The sequence below is a fragment of the Gopherus evgoodei genome, chromosome 4 (assembly GCF_007399415.2).
Source record: "Gopherus evgoodei ecotype Sinaloan lineage chromosome 4, rGopEvg1_v1.p, whole genome shotgun sequence".
Lineage (NCBI taxonomy): Eukaryota > Metazoa > Chordata > Testudines > Testudinidae > Gopherus > Gopherus evgoodei.
The window spans coordinates 121,032,110-121,051,506 of NC_044325.1; the positions used below are offsets into that span (position 1 = coordinate 121,032,110).

Genomic DNA, 19,397 nt, shown 5'->3' on the forward strand with positions numbered 1-19,397 from the left:
TCATGCTTTTTTTTAAGTAGGAGAAGCCCAAGTGTTTCTGCTCAGGGGATGGAGTTTGAGAACGTTAGCTTAGAATAACATGTATGCGATCAATGAGAGCTACAGATGCATGTGGATTGAAATCCACCCATAGTATTGTGTCCTTAGCATCCACTACTACAGGGCTGTGATTTTATTCCCAGAATAAAGGAATCTTTGTAGATAGCCACTGGTACCCACTGAGGAACTGGATAGACAGAAGTACTACTTTCCCCTTCTGTTTATCTGTCTCCTGCAGGCTTGTGAATTGCTCTCTGACAGCCGCTTGTTGCAGGGATCTCTCCTCTGTTCTCAATACCAAAACAACCCTGACAGAATTGGACCTGTCAGATAAAGTCCTGGGAAACTCAGGAATTAAACTGCTGTGTGAAGGACTGAAACATCCAAACTGCAAAGTGCAGAAACTGAGGTGAATGTTTATAGGTTTCTTTGAAGCAAAGAACTCAGCAGGGTGTGAGGATGGTGTAAGATGTCCGCTCCCTTTCAGGAACATAGGTGAGTGTCCCTCCAGCCCCTGACATGTCTGTTACTCATAACAGCCTGAGAGCTGGTCTTATTTGGAGAATGGAAATAGAGAGAGGTCCAAATTGGAGCACTAATAACAGTTCCCCCCTGCACTTGAGGAATAAGTGTTAGATATAAAACAACACCTCTTCCCCCAACCCCCGGCACCCTATGTTAAAAGAGCATTAAGGTTGCAAAGCCAAGCACAGAAGTTAAGGAATGCTGAACTTAAAGTTGCCTGGGTAACCTTAATTCAGCTGCCCTGTGCATATGTATTACAATGCAATCTTTAATTACACAACCACATACTATTTGTTCCAGAAGAGCCCTGCCTCATACAGTGCACAGAATGGAGAGTGCTCACTGAATCAGCAGCTGTTCACTATTCTGTTTTATCCTCATTGTAGCACTGGCAGTCCGGGCAGTTGAAGGTGGGGTTGGAAGTGAAGCAGTGGCTCTTGGTCTCCTACAGGAGGCTGCCCTTGCAGCATGGTGGTGTTACAGGAAGCTCTGCATAGTCAGGGTGTTGGCCGACTCACAGTCCGATGCCTGTCTCAAACATGCTGCAGTGCTTGGCTTCACTCCTCTTCAGTTAATGCTCCTGGCTGATGTTCTCATCTGCCTCTCCATCCATCATGCTGTGCAGCTGCAGCTTTGAGATCTCCAAAGGTCAGGCCAGAGCTGTGCTGCTCCTCTGTGCCCTCAGCAGGAGTCACCACCTTCTCCTCCTCCGAGGGAGCTCTCAGGGGAGACAGGTTAGCCTTCTTTGTACCCCCTCAGTTGCTCCTTCTGCATCTGAGTGGGCATCACCCCCGCCACCTTCTCCTCCTCAGGAGGCTTCTACACATCTGTCTTAAGCATCTCCAGAGGTGGCAAAAGGAGAGTAAAGTATAAGCCAAGAGGAGTCAGGAACATCCTCCATTGTCCCAGAGGTCTGTGTGCCGAGGGGGATGGGGGATGTCAGTGGGTAGCAGTCGCTCCCAGAGCGTGGTGCTGGGCTATGGAAATGAGGAGACATTCTAGGTTGACAGAATGATTGACAGTCCTGAATAATTCAGTGGGGTGTGACTTAGTGGTTGCTGTGGCAGAGGAGAAGGAGGATCCGTTGGCCTCTTTCATGGGCAATGAGCAGATGTGAAGAATTCTTTGGGCAGATATTTCTTTCTTCTTAAATTTCCCCCCAACACTGACACTTGGGTTCCATTCCTTCCTGCTTCATCTGTCCCAAGTAAGACAAACAACAGAGCTTTGTAAGGGCCATAGAGGGGAGGAGTGTTTCAGAAACCAAGTGTTGATGGCAGTGGTCAGTCAATGATTGTGATGTCTGGCTGCTACTTCTAGGCCTTGCCTACTTGGTAGGGGATCAGTGTTTGGTTTGCAGTAACTTAATTCAGATTAAGTTACAGCAAATTAAGGCCACTTTCTTCATAAGAGCGTAAGAACATAAGAATGGCCATACCCGGTCAGACCAGAGGTCCATCTAGCCCAGTATCCTGTCTACTGACAGTGGCCAATGCCAGGTGCCTCAGAGGGAGTGAACCTAACAGGTAATGATTAAGTGATCTCTCTCCTGCCATCCATCTCCACCCTCTGACAAACAGAGGCTAGGGACATCATTCCTTTCCCATTGTGGCTAATAGCCATTAATGGACTTAACCTGCATGCATTTATCCAGTTCTTTTTTAAATGCTGTTATAGTCCCAGCCTTCACAACCTCCTCAGGCAAGGAGTTCCACAGCTTGACCATGCGCTGTGTGAAGAACTTCCTTTTATTTGTTTTAAACCTTCTGCCTATTAATTTCATTTGGTGACCCCTAGTTCTTGTATTATGGGAATAAGTAATAACTTTTCCTTATCTACTTTCTCCACATCACTCACAATTTTATATACCTCTATCATATCCCCCCTTAGTGTCCTCTTTTCCAAGCTGAAAAGTCCTAGCCTCTTTAATCTCTCCTCATATGGGATCCTCTCCAAACCCCTAATCATTTTAGTTGCCCTTCTCTGAACCTTTTCTAGTGCCAGTATATCTTTTTTGAGATGAGGCAACCACATCTGTACGCACTATTCAAGACGTGGGCGTACCATCAATTTATATAAGGGCAATAGTATATTCTCTGTTTTATTAATGAATGTGAGCAGTCAAATGGAGGTTTGACATGCTTTAATTTATGTGCATTGATCCCATGCCTTTTTAATTGATTTGGGTCTCACAGTCAAGCTAAAGAAATCAAACCTAATTCTGACAGCATCAATAGAATTCATCAGGGTGATCTTGGTCTCCAGAGTTGCAAATGTCTTTCTCCTTTAAGAGAGATTTCAGAACATCTGTCAACTAATATCTCAGATTGAGATTTTCCCTCGAAACTCATAAGGGTCTATCTTTGACTGTTAGACCACATAGTCTCAAGTACTTACACGACAGCCTTTGCAAGACTCAAGCTAAGGCTGTTACAATCACAGATCGAATCAGTATTTCACCCAAGCATTCACAACATGGGAAGAAGGGTTAAAATACCCCAAGGGGTTCTTTTGTCTCTTCAGTGGGAGCTAATCCCTAACAATATATGTTAAGGAATTCCATTTCAAACTCCAGTCCTTGCCAAGACTCCCATCACCAATGCATGCAGACAAGGGAGCTCACTTAGTTCAGTTGCAGATTCATGGTTTTGGGTCAGTAATGGATTCAGTGGTCCACTTAAATGTCTTGGAGCCGAGGGCTATCCATTTAGCATACAGGTCCTTTCTCACAGTTGCAAAGGGCCTGTCAATACAGATCTTAGTGGACTATTGTACTATCAAGAGACAGAGTGAGCAAGATTAGACTCTTTATCAAGAATCCATACTGCTCTGGGAATGATGCATTCTGCATCAACTCAATATCATAGTATGACTTCTCCTGGTAGGTGTAATGTCCTGATGGATCAGCCAATCAGGATGAGCACATCATCTCATGAGTGGACATTGAAAGGTACAATCCTTCAGCTAGTCTCCCGTGAATGGGGATTTCTTCAGATAGATCTTTTTGCCATCAAAGACAAGTACCCACTATTTTGTTCCCAGGTAGGAAGGAGCTTGATGTCAGAAGTGGTCTATTCTTCTGAATAGAAGAAGGTATTTTAGAAATTCACCCAGATGATTTTTTGTAGCCCATGATAGTAAAGTCAAAGAGAGATCGATTTCTTCACAGAGACTGTCTAAATGGATTTTTGACTGTAACAGTACAGCTTATCAAATTTAATAAACTAGATTATCCTGCACATTTAATGAGAGCTCTGTCTTCTTCAGCAGCATGTTTCAATGAAGTACTATTAGTAGAAATGTATAGAGCAGCAGTGTGGTCTTCAGTCCAACCTAACATTACTCATTGGTGGCAGATGTCCAGATTGGCAGAGCACTTCTCCGGTCCTTATTCAGATGAACCCTTGACTCAGACCTCCAGATCAACCCAGCTGCTGGGTGATCACTATGAGTGGGATCCACATGCACAAAGATTTGAAGAAGAAAGAACAGTGACATACCTTACAGGAACTGTGATTTTTTTGAGAGGTTCTGTGCCTGTGGATCTCATGACCTGTCCTCCATCCCCGTAGCTCAGAGTTGTCCCCTGTGGAATCTGAGCCTTAAAGGAACCGAGGCATGGGGTAGCTTCACCCTTTATGCCTCAAGAGGGGGAACATGAGGTTATCCAGAGTGCATGCATGACCCCAATGGACGCTGACAAAGAGAACTTTCTGAACTTCTGCACAGAGGGTGCACGCACACAATGAGTGGCATTCACAGGCACAGAACATCTTGACGAATCAGTTTCTGTAAGGTAAGAAACCATTCTTTTTACCCTGAGCATTTTGATGTCAACACAGATTATGTTATTTCCCTCCTCCATTCTCAGGAACGATGGACTTTCATGCCCACCTATCATTCCCAACTAGGTGCCTCAGCCCTGTATTGTCTGATGTATGACCATGTTTCCATCTCTTGCGATTTTATCACAAATCTCTTGTAGTGATGGAAGGGGCTATGCAGGGGTCAGTTTTGGTGGCTAGGGACAGTGCTTCGGGAGGGAGCTTTACTCCAAACTGTATTTCCCATTGGTCAATGGCAAAGGTTTGGGGTTTGAAATGTCTGGGCCATTCTTGATGCTGAATAGTCAGACAGAGGGGCTGCTGGGCAGGTCCGCCTATCAGAACAGTCCCATTCATGCCTTGATCACTCTTCTCTGCATTGCTCTCTCCTGCAGAGTGCAATATTGCTGCATTACAGGTGCTGCCTGTGGGGATCTCACTGCTGTTCTCAGAACCAACCAGAGCCTGACAGAGCTGAACCTGAATGGTAATCCTCTGGGGGATTCCGGAGTGCAGCGGCTGTGTGAGGGACTGAAACATCCCAGCTGCAAATTGCAAAGACTGTGGTAAGTAACATTTGGCTTCCTCTGGATTTACAGGTGTCCTCTATGTAAAGTGCTTGACAGGGTGTGTTGCTGGTGTTTGATGACTGCTCCCTGCAGCTATGTGGAGAAGATGAAAGTCAAGTGTTTTTACAGCACCCGCATCAATGACTCATAATGTGCACCCAGTCTACCCCTTTTCGGAAGGTGGGTATTGTAAGTAAATCTGGACTCACACTGGACAGCTGGCTCTCCAGCCCCTGGTCGTTGCAGAATATATATGTTTAGGGTACGGAAGGGAGGGTAGGGGTGTAAATATTTTAAACAAGTTTTTGTGATTTTTTTTCTTTAAGAGAGTCCGTAAAAAATACAAAAAGGAAGATCCACATACAGCTTGTATGTGTTTCCAAATACCATATGAGGTCACCAAAAAGTTAAGCAATTTTACCAATCATTGAAGCTGGACAAATACATGATAATGCTACCTGGATATAACACATTACGGTGGCGGTTACATTAATAAAATAGACGTAGATAAATAGAAGAGGTAATGAGGGAAAGGGAAAAGGCAGGGATGGTTAGATACAATGAAAGTCTGGCACTCTTCATGCAGTCTCAGCCTTTATCCAAACTTATCCAGAACAGATACGTTAGCAAATGTCTTAGCTGTAAGTTGTGTCACTCTGCTGAGAGTGGCAGGTCATAGCACTGCTGTAGCCGTAGAAAAGGAGCAAAGCCCTCATCATTGACTAATTGGGAAGCCCGTACAATGCCCCTGCTCAGCCAGTTCTTCCAACATACAGGTTTGCATCTAATTTGCAAGTCTGGATTGCCCCATAGAGACGCCTTGCATGAAGGTGAGGATTAAATGAGTACCTCTTATCTAAGACAGCCCAGGCGGCGTGTGTGGCCACCACGGTGAGCACCCTATTTTTCTCCATTAGACAAGGAGTCCTGCAGAGGGGACTGAGTGCAATAACACAAGTTCAATTTCCACCCATAGGGATCTAAAGGCATTAGCACACTGGACCTAACCTGACATCTGTGACCTGAGAAAAGCAAAATAGTAATTTTGTAGATCTAGGAGACTAACCTCACCCCCTGTCTGTAAGGAATTGAAGTTTTTAAAATGATAATCATGGTCATTGGCCAGGGCCCCAAAGGAAGGCGCTAATGATGAGGCCAGGGCCCCAAAGGAAGGCGCTATTAGATATTTAAAAAAACAGACATGATGGGGCGAGTCCCAGAACTGGTTAGTTTGTGTAGCTCAGCAACTCTTGCTGGTCTTCTCTTCCACTCCCATGGCCTGTAGATGGTGCTGCTGCATCCCCCAGCTTCTATGAACCTTTCCATGATGTCTGGCAAGGAGGAGGGCTTTCTGTCTCTCACTTCCAGTGTGTGCAGTGTCAAACTACTGGGCACTAAGGACCCCCAGCAGCAAGACGTGGCGACATGCCGGGTTTTCTTCTGGCACCAATTTTTAAAAGTGGAATTGGCATCCTCCAGTTCCTACAATGGAGCAGGAGGCTGGCCACTCCTGCCATCCAGTGATCTCTTCCGTAGATTTGGTGCTAAGCGAAAACACAGACCTTGTATAATCCGCAAACGAACTGTTCATACTGATCTGTCTGGGCCATTCATCAAATGTTTCATTAACTCCCCAACACAAATGAAGAAGCAAAGGCGATTTATTACTGATAAATACAGTGTAAATAAATCCTTTCTGCAGATGGTTCACTCCCATCAGATGAATTTGGAGTGCGGTCCACCGTGAACTCCCCTGCTGGGGAACTTCACATTGTAATTTGAGGAGAATTGATATACGTTTTCCAAACATTAATAAAATACAATCTTGGAACAGATGAGAACGTGGAGAAGTACGTTAGTCACAGTCACTGGATAGGTTTGTGTGTTCAAGCAGAGCAGACGACAATAGAGAAGTAAACTTGGTGTAAAACAGAAGAGGTGCTCAATTCACTGCAGGCTGTTTAAAAATCTTTCTGCTTCTAGTGGCTTTTGAAGCAGAGGTACTTCCTCACCAATCCTGACATGGAACTGAATTGGAAACTTCATAAAATATTTAAGCCCTCACTGCTTGAAGTTCCCTAGCCTTTCTAAAGGCTAGGCTTGAAAAATCGTTGTCTTATTTCATGGTGTCCCCCAAAACAGTGTGTTATCAGGAGCTAGCTGCAGTATTTTCTTTGATAATGAATTTGAGAAGTTTAACAATTAGTTCATGAGGTTTGGCTCTCGGGGCCATCTCAGAGGTCCCTGGTTCCTAAGATCTTTCACAATCAAAATCAAAATCATCCAGCAGGCTGAGTTGCGTGTATAAGGAGCAGGGGGACAAATTCTAGGGATTTGCCTTGCTCAGCTCCTTTAGGTACCTCTACACTTCTCAGATTATTATGGTGTGAGCTCCACTTGAGGTCTGCCAGCTTACATTCTGCAGAGGAGATGCCTTCTCTGTACCTGAGCCAAGAGCCCCTGTACAAGATCCTCCACTGCTGATATTCTCCTTCAGCTTCATTCATCAGTCCCATTTAGTGCTTTTAGAGAGGAATCAGCTGAGGTAACAGTCAAGTGCATAGTCATCATTGTGGCCTTGATTTCTAATGTGTCTGTAGATGCTTTTTTCAGCAGGGCTATAATAGATTCAATGCGCTTGTTGGCAGCCTTCTTGCTGGGGTGGGAGGGGGGCATCTCCATTTTCCTCATCTTTTGGCCACTGGCAAAGCCCACAGTAGTCACATCACTGCCTATTGGCATTTAAAAGGCTTGGAGTACCTGTTCCTTTATTGGGAGAGGAGGGGTCAGGTGCGGGTTCCCAATGCTGGATGGAAATGGATGCAGAGGATGGCTTTGGAGCGCCAGAGATTTGCTCCACCGTGCCAAACAGTACCCCCTAGATCCCTAAAAACCCCAATTATTAATAATTATTTAAAAGAGCTCACTCTTAACCTTCAGCTACCAGCCTATTTTACAGATCACTATACTAACTTTTGATACTTTGATCTTTCCATGTAAAACTAATAAAAATAAAAGAGGTCCCAGGACTCCTGAGGATTCTAAACCTCCCTGTCTGAGCTGAAATACTCAATTTGGGCTTTAGCTTCAGCCCCAACCATGGTGGCTCCTGTGAGTCCCTCAGTGCCAGCTGGCAGAGGGCACATCATGCCGTAACTCACATCAGACCTGACACACTCACTGTCCTTGCTCACTGTTGTCAGAATCTGTATCTAGAAGGCGTCATGTAAGGGATCATATGTAAACTGGGGACACGTTTGTCATTAGTATTATTGTGTGATGTATGTGCCGTCGGTGTATAAAGAATTATAGAGGTGTGCTGGAAGTATGGTCTTAAAATGCATTTGGCAGACAGTGGGTAAGCCCAGTCTGTCCTAGACAAAAGAATGTTGTTTCACCTGCTTGACTGTCTCTCCAATGTAAATTGAGCAAGGTGAGGTCAGTACGTTTAATATAGAAGGTAGACAAAAACCATCAAACTAGCAAGTCGAGGGTAGGGTGTAGCGGCCATGGCCTCTTAACAATCCCAGCAGAGGATGGAGGCTGTATCCCCAGGAAGCCTTCCTGGCTTTCGAAAAAGAGACAGTGGACTTTGGGAAATGGGATGCGTAAGCAGAAACAGCCAGCCATTTTTGCATTCATCACCTGAAGGACATGAGGTCAGAGCTCTTGAAATCTAAGGAAAGATGGATCCTTCAACCAAGGAGGTTGAAGTCTCTAGGAACTGAGAAACCATAAAGCTCTGTGAGGCTCATGCAGGGGAGGTGGTACTCTGCCATCAAGACATGAGTTATAGTGGTCAGTCAATGACTGTGATAGCTCACTGGTTCTTCAACTCCTTGCTTGGTTGGTAGGGCACCATTATTTTGTGAATATAGCTGAGTCTGTGAGCTTGTGGGGACAGGCCACCATGGCCAGAACTTTTGCCTGGAGATGAGGAGAGTTCTGCTTTCCATTTTATGGAAAGGATGGTCTGATTGGGATAGGATAACAATTGTTGCTTATGTCAACGTTCATTACGAAGATCGGGTACAGGGTGTAACCAGCTTTATGTGTACAGGCCCAGAGACTCTGTGTGACAATCGGGTGAAAAGGGTAGACAAGATTAGATATATTGTTGATGTAAATGCCAAAGTCTCCAAGGATGGTAATTCTTGAGAACTCCATCACCATATCAGGCAGTGTCTCTGCCAGCTTCTCTGGAAAACCTGTGCTGTCTGAATGCTAGTGTTGATTTTATCATTAATCTCTGAAATGAAGTAGATACACTGAAAAGTCAGGGGAAGAGGTGGGGGTGGTTTTGGAGAAGAAGTCTTAACCCAAACCTTATTCCTCATAACCTGATGGCTGAGGTTTGGAGCTTGAAATGTCTGATTTATTCTTAATGCTGATAAATCAAGGGTGATGAGCAAGCAGTGGGGCTGAATCAGGAAGTCCCACCCAACACTGGCTTCTCATTGGACAAGGGGTGGGGCTTGGGCAGGGCCTAGTGTAATATGCATGGATTCTTTTGAAGAAGACTTAGACAAAACTGAGAGAGATGGTTACTTATTAGAAGCAAAGCATGGGCCATTTCCAAAGTGAGATTGCACTCTCTCTCTCTTTCTCTTTCTGAACCTGCATGTGCTGCCAAGCATGGCTGTCTAAAAATATCCTCATAGCTAGAACTGTACTCTTGGCCCAATTTCAATGCTGATTGGTCAGGAGAGGGGGCTGGTGGGCAAGGCCACTTGTCAGAACAGCTGTGACGAGTGCAATTCACATGGTGATTGCTCTGTCTGGATTTCGTCTCTTGTGCAGGTTGGAAGACTGTCATCTCAAAGACACTTGTGGTAGGGATCTTGCTGCTGTTCTCAGAACCAAACAGAGCCTGACAGAGTTGGAGATGTGTCGTAATTATGATCTGAGAGAGACTGCAGTGCAACAGCTGTGTGAGGGACTGAAACATCCAAACTGCAAATTACAGAGATTGATGTAAGTAACATTTGGCCACCTCTGTGCATTTACTGATGTCCTTTGTTTAAAGCACTCACTCATGGCAGTGGCTTGTGTCTGATCCCTTTACTGTGTCTCCAGCACTTGTGTCAGTGGCTCACACCATGCATCAGCCTGCCTTGTTTGGGGATTGTAAGTAAGGCTGAGCCCACACCAGACAGCTGGCCCCACAGTCCCAATTTTGGGGGAATAAATAGTTTTTCTTTTCTTTTAAATAACCCTTAATAAAATGCATTTATTAAAAAGCTCATTCTTACCTTTTAGCGAACACCCATTTTATAGCTATTTAAATGACTATTGACACTCTGACAATTTAATTTAAAACAACTAAGAGAAAAAGAGCGCTTGGCCCTCTGGCTGTTCTGACCCCCGCCCCCCCATTTCAGCTTCAGCTCCAGCTGCAGTGACTCATGCCTTTGACATTCGAGCTGCTCTCAGCAGAGAGACAGCACCAGTGTGAAGACAGACCCTTTGAAGTGCAGCCCAGTGGGAATGGGGATGTGTGTGTTTATGGTTACAAATAGGGCAGGCCAGAACGAGTGCCCATGTTAGACTTGCAAGAGACCATGGATTCATGGTTTAGTAGGCTCTCAAAGTGCTCCTTCCAGCGTTGTTTAATGGCTGCATTCTACTTGAGGAGAGTGTAGCCATTCTGAGAATGTAAGGGGGTCGGGCCTTTGGAGCTTGGCCCATATATAGTTTTTGTTGCTTGAAAGAAGCTTTTCATGTCATCCTGGTCTACAAAATCCTGGATCTCAGAGGTCTTCTCTTGATGTCAGATAGCCTCCTTTGGACTTTGGCTTTAAGCAGGTGATAGGCCTCATGTTTTCGTTTGTTAGAAGAATCATTTGCCAGTTACAAAATGCAGTTCTTTTCTGTTGAATTAATGCTAGGATTTCCTCATTGTTTTCATCAAACCAGTTTTGGTGCCGATGAGTGGAATATCCTATGGTTTCAGCACATGCATTGTGAATGGTGTTTTTAAGTTGATTCCAGTGCTCTTGAATGTTAGTGATGTTGTCTGGCATGTTAGAGAGTTTCTCAAACAGATATTTCTGGAACGTATCGCAGCTGGCTTGGTCTTGAAGTGCTTTGAAGTTGTACTGCTTTTGCTAAGTCTTTGGGTGTTTGCGATGTGGTGGAGCGAGCTGCAGGTACATGACAGATCTTACTAATCAATGGTCTGTCCAACAGTGATTGGTACCTCTCATAGCTTGTGTTATATGAACGTCGGTATAGTCTCAGGCTCTGACTATAACGTAGTCAAGGAGGCGCCAGTATTTGGAACAAGAATGTTTCCAGATGGCCTTAAATTTGTTACTCTGCCTGAAGATGGTATTTGTGATGAGCAGGTCATGTGCCATGCATTTGCTGAGGAGGGTTTACATTTACCTCCCCTTCTTTGCCTATTGTGCCGCTCCAGAGTAGGGAATCCCGTCCAACTCCGGCATTGAAATCTCCCAGGAGGATGAGTTTGTCTGACTTAAGTGTGGCTGTGAGGACTGCATGGAGGGCGCTATAAAACTACTCCTTATTGTCTTCCTCATCACTGAGTGTTGGGGCATATATGCTGATGACCCTGGCCTATTGGTTGTTGCAAAGCTTGAGCTGAAGAGTCAAGAGATGCTCGTTGATCCCCACAGGAAGCTCCAAAAGCTGACGGGTGATCTTATTTTTTGATGGCAAAGCCAATCCCATGAATGTCTCTCTCTTCAGATGGCTTTCTTTTCCAAAAGAAGGTGCAGCCACCTCCATCCTCTTTTAATTGACCCTCATTGGCCCGGCGGGTCTCACTAAGAGCTGCAATGTCAGTGTTGAGTCTTGCCAGTTCTTTGGCAATTATGGCAGTTATTCTTTCTGGGCATTCACTGTGCCGAGAGACCACAAGGGTGCGGACATTCCAGGCGGCGAAATTCATTGTCATATCTCTTGTTTCAGCCTCGGAGTTGAGTGATTCCACTGGATCTGACAATCCAGTCAGAAGAGTGTGAGACAGCCTATGTTTGGGGCTCTTTTTCTAGCTCCCTTCTCACTTGGAGTGAGCAAGGGGGATCCTGAAAAGCCCTGCACAGTCACAGCCACTGCTGCCGAAATGCATTTCTGTCTCAACCAAGCACAAAACAGCCATCACACGGCTGCCGCCTGCATGCAGATTTGTGACTAACGAGTCTGAGATCACTGCTCCTGTCTTCACCACCACTCGTCCATCGCCGCAGGACTTTGTGCAGGTGTGAACCCGTTGGCAGAGGCCTGTGTGTGAAATCTTTTAACGTGGGGAAAACAGTGCACAGGCAGTAACCACACAAAACCTGACAGGAGGAAAACTCTGACACCGTTGGGGTTCTTTGAAGTTTGGACCACGGTTAGGAGCCGCGCCTCAGACTTGCTTGCCAAGGGGACCCTACCAGGAATGTAAAAGCTCTGGACGATATAGCTCTGTGGGTCTTTAGCCCACGCAAATCTCTCCACCGCTACAAGGTTTCAGTCCATCAGAGAGGTTATATGGGAATACTTCCCCGCCTGCAAGCCCTGAATCTGTGAATAAACCAAAGCAAACTTTTATTAAAGGAGGGGGGAACACACAGCAACAATGACTCAAAACTATGCAAATCATTAACCCCACCCCTAGTATTGGAGGCAGTAGTTCTTTCCCTCAATTCCCTACTTTTGGGAGAGCTTGCCAACATAACCCATAGGCTAGGGGTTAGGGCAGGGAGGAGGGAGACCTGGATTCTAGTCTCTGCTCCAGAGTGGGGCTTCAAACTAGGGTCTCCCACAGACCCAGGTGAGTGTCCTACCCACTGGTCTAAAGGCTGTAAGAAAGCCTCTAGTTCCCCCTTCAGCGTGGTGAATCTAGCCCTGAAAAAAAAAGTTGGCCAAAACTGTTCAGCAAATCTGTGCCAAATTCATGAATAGTTTTGGGTCGCCTCAAAATTGTATCTTTTGGTGAATAGACTATTCACCCCAAAAACTTCAGCCAGTTCTAGTTATTATCCCCATTTCACTGATGAGGGAAGTTGAGGCTCAGAGATCTTAACTGAGTGTCCCAAGAAGTCCCAATAATACATTCCATGATCCAGGCCCAGGCTTTCTTCATATGTAGCAACTTAACCTCCATGGCTAAACCCTTTATTAACTAGAAACTCCCACTGTAATTCACCAAGCCAAGAAACATGCTATTCAGATGTGCTTTCATTGTGGAGCCAGCACAACAATATGCGGTTTATCTGGGGGATCACTTACTTGGTCCCTAAGATAATGTGTCCCAGCTATGTAACATATTAACTGTGAGTCCCTTCATTTTACAACCTCTGTAAACACTCCCTCTAGCATCTGTAAGTGGGTCTGATATAGGGAGGGGAGGAAGGTCTTTTCTTGCACACCCAGAAGTGGGAGCAGGGAACCCAGCTGTGCTAAACAGATGGGCTGGGAGTATGGTGGGATCAAGGGTTTTATCATCAGCCATACGCATACCTGGGAGTCTGATTGGGGCCATGGCTACACTGGCACTTTACAGTGCTGCAACTTTCGCGCTCAGGGGTGTGAAAAAGCACCCCCCTGAGCGCTGCAAGATACAGCGCTATAAAGCCTCAGTGTAATCAGTGCCGCAGCGCTGGGAGGGCGGTTCCCAGCGCTGCAAGCTACACCCGTAAGGGATGTGGTTTACGTGCAGCGCTGGGAGAGCTCTCTCCCAGTGCTGGCGCTGCGACTACACTCACACTTCAAAGCGCTGGCGTTTCAAGTGTAGCCATACTCCCATGGGAGAGAACTAATGTAACTCATCTTCCAGTTGGAAAGGAGTTTGGCTCTCACAGGCATGGCTGATAGTTCTAGACACTGGGGAATGGTTTGGGGAAGGCAGGGGAGCTTTTACAGAAGCTTTAGATTTCATTTGCATAAGCAGAAAGGAACCAGAATACCAGCGCTGGGAAAGGGTTTGCACTGTTCCTCTGTGCCTGGTGTTAGTATTCTCCAGATCATTACAACCACTCCTCCCCCCTGCAAACACACACACTCTGCTTCCTTCCCTTCAGCTCATCTGAACATTCCCTTGGCCAACAGGGAGTGACTGACAGAGCCAGGGTAAATGGACAGGAATCCACATAGGGGCCTTTGGTGCCGACATCCCGCAGCTTCCTGCTAGAGCCCTGTGACTGGTCTCTTCTAAATGAACCATCCCTTCCACACAGATGCTGATATCAGTGAGAGAATTGCTACAAATAGGGAGGAAACAAGTGATTATCTTCCTTGTTGTTTTCTATTTCCTACAGTCTGAACCGCTGCAAGCTCACTGACGCTTGTTGTGGGGCTCTCTCTTCGGTTCTCAGCACCAGCCAGACCCTGACAGAGCTTGTCTTGGGGTATAACGAAGTGGGAGATCCAGGAGTGCAGCTGCTGTGTGAGGGACTGAAACATCCCAACTGCAGACTGCAGATATTAAAGTAAGTAGCAGCTGGCTCCCTTTAGTCCGTGCTTCTGAACGTTGTGCTACTGTGATTTCAGTGCTTTCTACTAGGGTCACAGCCCTGCGGTGAATGCTCCTCCATTCAAATCCTTTACCACCATCACAAGAACTAACCTTGGGACAAAGCCTAGCAACTAGACAAAGAAACATGGGAGAAAAAAAGTGGGGTGGGGAGGGAAGGAAGCAGGAAAGAACAAGAGAAGCTTTCACAATTATTTAAATTTTGGCTGTGTAGATTTCAGGAGCGAGTTATTTCCCCAAGTCTCTTCTTTGGGTCTTGACATAAAGATAACATGGCTGCCATGTCCCTCCCCGTAGAATTTCAATGTCCCCAGAACTGGAGCACTGGAATCCTCTTTCCTGTGTAGGCTGGACAGAACGCCCACCCCCCGTTCTCCAGAATGAGCTGTAAAAATAAATGAACAAATAAAATAAATATCACTGTGCTTCCCCCAGGAAGGACCTGACCTCCTCATGTGCTCTCAGAGGGAGCTTCAGGGCAAACCTGCAGCACCAACATGGCTGAGATCTCAGGCCCTTCCAAGAATCTGTTACTGAGAGCCTGGTGTGGAGGCAGCAGGGGAAGCATGTGGGGCAGAACATTGGTCCTAGCACTGAGAGATACAGTCCTGCTGCTATCATGGAGACATTCCTCACATGAAGGAAATTACTAATCAATAACCTGGGTTCAAACTGTTGCCTTTGGGTATGGGGGGTGGGGGCAGAAAGGAAAGGGCTTGTTCTACTACTCCCGTCCCCCACCATTCATTGCACACAGATGAAAAGCATTTTCTCCAAGTGTGATCCACAGAGGAGTGCAAATAACAGAATGTGGATCCTGGCAGACACAGAGGATATTACAATAGTCCAATTAGGAAAGCCCCAGGCTCTGTGCGGCTCTGCTGCCCTCAGTCAGTCCCTCACACTCTGAATTTCTTTGACTAGTTTAGATGCCTCTAGACCTATTTTCACCTGCTCCCCAATTGTGTAAGGGAGTCTGAGCTGATCTCTCCAAACCAAGTAGCCAGAAGACAATGTAAAGTCAGGTAAGGGGGAGGGATAGTTTACACCTTTCTACATGCCTCTTCCCCCTCCCCCCCCAATTAGTTGTTTTCCTTCCTCAAGTCCTCTGATCTGGTCCCTGGATTACAACAGGCCTGATTCAGTTTGACTCCCTTATGCTCAGTTGGATTCACTGAGCCACATTCAGAATTGAATTGGAGAGGGGGAGGGTCACATATGGATAAGTGTGTGGGAGGGAGTGTAAAGGGAGTCTGAGCTAGTGGGACAGCCGTGCTGAGGGGAATGGAGGAAGGGAGAAGTTACAGCGCAGAGGAGCGAACTCCTATTCAGAACTTTAGAAAATGCTCTGACCTCATCAGCATCCAAAAGCATGACCCAGCTATGTCTGCAGCTGACACCTCCCTGCAGTTTTTCCCCCAAAGCCACATGGTGAGGCGAGGGAGGACGCTGCATGAGTACTAGTGCCTCCCCAGGAGTGCATCCTCCATGTGCAGTTCTGAGCCTAGAGTGCTGTGGGAGAGGGGTGGACCTCACCAGGCACCATTTAACTTCCTCCCACACAGTTCTCCAGCTGCTCCCACCGGCTTGAGTCTCAGCGTATGTCTACGCTGCATGCACACACAGAAACCTGTGTCCTTTTCTTGGGTTAACTACCCTGCATTAGTGAACTCAGATTAAAACAGCAGTTAAGACATGGCTGCTAACTCATTTTAGCAGCTCGAGTTAAAGCCCAGGCTGCCCTGTACACTTCAAGATGCTAACCTAAATTAAAAGCAGAGTTGCTGTGTTTTCACTTCTGTTTTAACCTGGCACAGCTAACCTGAGTTAAACATGTTTTTTTTTTTTTTTCTGTGTAGACATACCCTGCAATAGCTGTGAGACACATGCTTGCCAGTGGGTTTAATCTCCCTCTAGTGCCTGATCCACATAGAGGATAGCAGCCTACTACTGTTACCATTTAGTCCGTAGGCTCAAGTGATAGCGCTCTGTGGGGAGTTCTAAACGTGAGAACACTGATGATGGCCCAGCTTGGCTGTCAGTTATGATTCCATGTAATGGATTTACTCTGTTCAGGATTTTTTTTTTGGTTAGGAAATTACATTAAACCTGTTAAAGGACTGTTACCGTTGCTAAGTCAAACATTTAAATGAGGAAATCTCAGACTTAAGGTTGCCCATGAAAAAGGAATTTGACACCCCGCTTCCCCCTCCCCTTCTCCCAGGCATGTGCATTATGATGCGATCTTTAATGATATGCTTTCATGCTATGAGGCAGAGGTCCCGTGGAAGGAAGTCAGTGGATGGAACTCTGTGGATGAATCAGGGTTGTGTAGCGAATGAGGCCATTGTCTGTAGGACCACTGCCTCGTGTTGCAGAAGTGAGAAGGTGGGTAGAGAATGAGGCTGAGTATTACAGTAAGAGAAAGGAGGATTAAGGCAACTGAATGATGCCCTGGACTCTGCTCCCTGCCTCTGCCATGGAGTGTCTGTGCGGTGCTGGGCAAATCACCTAAACCAAAATGTTCATAGTTAGCCACTTTCTGGGTGCCAAACTGAGACCCTGGGGCCTGATTTGCAGAAATGCTGAGCACTCATGACTGCAACTGAGGAGCTGTGCTTCGAACATGTAATGTGCTTTTAAAATGTTAAGGACTCTGGAAGACCAGGGTCTAGGGGGTCTCGTGTACCCAGAACTAGTGGACATTTTTTAGCTTAATGTCTCTGTACCTCAGCTCCCCGCCTAGAAAGTGAGGATGATAATACCTAATGTCCTGGAGTGTTGTGAAGATAAATAATCCATTAGGGTTTGTGAAGCACTCGGATACTATGGTGAGAGCACCTGAGAGAGGCCCAGGAAATATTAATATTTCTGTATTTGATATTGAATTAAGGTCTGGGACCACAAAGTGAATGATGCAGGTAAAAAGAAATTTTGCATGGCTGCTCCTTTAAAGTGCACCATCTGCCCTGTCTGCTGGATCAGGCAAGGAGCTATAGAAAAAATAGTATCTGGTCATGTAACTATAGATTGTCATAATACATACAAACAAGGAGGCTGAATTTCGGTCGCAAGGGAAACCTAAGTCTAGCATTCCCTATATTTTTGAGTGCTTGACTTTGCCGCCTCAGAGTTCTTATAACATAGTTTCTGTTGTTGTTCTTGATGTAATTATATATTTTAAAGCTTTCTATAGATGTCTTTATTATTTAAACTAAAATCAATATTTGTCTTTGAACTAAAATCACTTTAGAGATACACACTGGTATCAAGGAGGGGAAATGCAAAAAATGGGGCAGAAACAAGTAGTTCTGCTTTCTGTAAATGTCTATCTCCTGCAGTTTGTCTCTCTGTCAGCTCACAGCAGCTTGTTGTGGGGATCTCGCCTCTGCTCTCAGCACTAACCAGACCCTGACAGAGCTAAATATAGGGGGCCACTCATTGGGGGCTTCAGGAGTGCGGCTGCTGTGTGAGGGGCTGAAACATCCAAACTGCAAACTGCAGAAACTAGGGTAAGTAAAGTGTGTGCCTGTTAACAGTGCAATGCTGTGAGTTACTCTTTATACCAGGATCACAACATCCTACAGGGCAATCTCGTCTTAACCCTGGCAACCCTTGGAGGAGGGGAGTGCTATTCATGGTGGGTGGTCTGAAGCGTCATGAAGGTCTGATCATATTTAATGGATCAAGCAGTCTCTGAGGTGGTCCTTAGGTTTTATACCCTTTTCAGGGATTGTTGGAGGGGGCTGCCCTCTTCTCTTCCTATTTGACACTTGCCAATAGGCATCAGGTTTCTGCTGCTCCAGTTTCTCTGGTACTTCTGTCCACGCCCAGTAGCTGGTGATGGTATGTAATAAGGGGTTTGTGAGTTCTTTCTCATTAGAGGATATTTAGGTTTAATTAATTTCAAAGATCATTTTCTATATTGACCCACATTGTTAATGAAAATTCCCCTAGTTAAGCAGTTCTGTTAATATTCCAAAGCTACACACACGTCAGATGCTTAGCCCTGTCAGTATTTTTTTCTCGGGCTATAGTATTTGTATCAGTATTTCAGAGTGGTTTCATCACAGTATTTCAGAGTGCAACAACCAGTCAAAAGAAAAACAAACATTTTACAATTCCTCTGAATGGAGTTGACATGTTTTGTATATTCTCTGTGTCTGGCACATTTTATTTCATAGCTGTTGGGGCTTACAGTGGAATAAAAGACAAAAAATAAAAGGAATAAAACAGATTATCCACATCTAGGGGGGGGCTATATTTGATTCACAAGGCAGACAAAAGTGCAGTTTGTAACTTGGGGTGAAAATGCATTTTGGATTCTTAGTTTTTCAGGAAGTTTAACTTATGGAATCTTCAGTTCAAGTAGATCAAGCAGTGGCTCTAACCAGTTTAAATTTACAGTGTCCAGTCTTATCTCTGATCTACTTCACTATGATTTGATTGTGTCCCATGAGTTAATATGTCACACTTTACATGCTCTTTTCTGTAAACAAGTTTAAACTTTGGGTGGACCTCTTTAGCTACACTGAAGAAGCAATTTCATTCATGTGTAAATTTATAAAATATTTTCTGTGTTCCTCAGTTAACTTACCTTTGTCAATTTCTTTAAGCTAATATATCTATAAACTTAGGCAAAGTGAAGGAAATTTTTGTAAACATTCCCATTTTACCCCGGGAGAGTTCAGAGTCTAGTTTCAGCTTATCTGGCTTTCTATAGCCAACCTATCTGACACCTTAAAAATGGAATATCGGCCTTCTATTGTTTTGGTTTCTAGGTGGAGTTAGAATTGGAATAGGCACTCTTTTGGGGGTAAACTGAGGTAGCTGTCAGCAAGCTTTTCTGTGTTAGGATGGGGAAAGCATTCATCAACTCTTGGTTTGGAAATGAGATGTGATCATAGTGGTTAATAATTCCTAATATATTCCAGGCATATTTAGTGCCCATGTACATAA

The 19,397-nt window shown here is 45.3% G+C and overlaps 1 protein-coding gene across 3 annotated transcripts in view; it reads left to right on the forward strand.

Moving 5' to 3' along the window:
* Positions 1-19,397, forward strand: part of LOC115650592 (NACHT, LRR and PYD domains-containing protein 3-like) — a 59,748-nt gene that overhangs the window by 27,795 nt on the left and 12,556 nt on the right. Inside the window, exons 6-10 of one of the 3 annotated variants that reach the window (XM_030560776.1) lie at positions 278-448; positions 4,784-4,954; positions 9,758-9,931; positions 14,224-14,394; positions 17,780-17,950. In XM_030560776.1, coding sequence (XP_030416636.1) covers positions 278-448; positions 4,784-4,954; positions 9,758-9,931; positions 14,224-14,394; positions 17,780-17,950 — 858 coding nt within the window. The remainder of the gene's footprint in view (positions 1-277; positions 449-4,783; positions 4,955-9,757; positions 9,932-14,223; positions 14,395-17,779; positions 17,951-19,397) is intronic. The other 2 variants (XM_030560779.1, XM_030560778.1) reach the window with 2 other exon arrangements.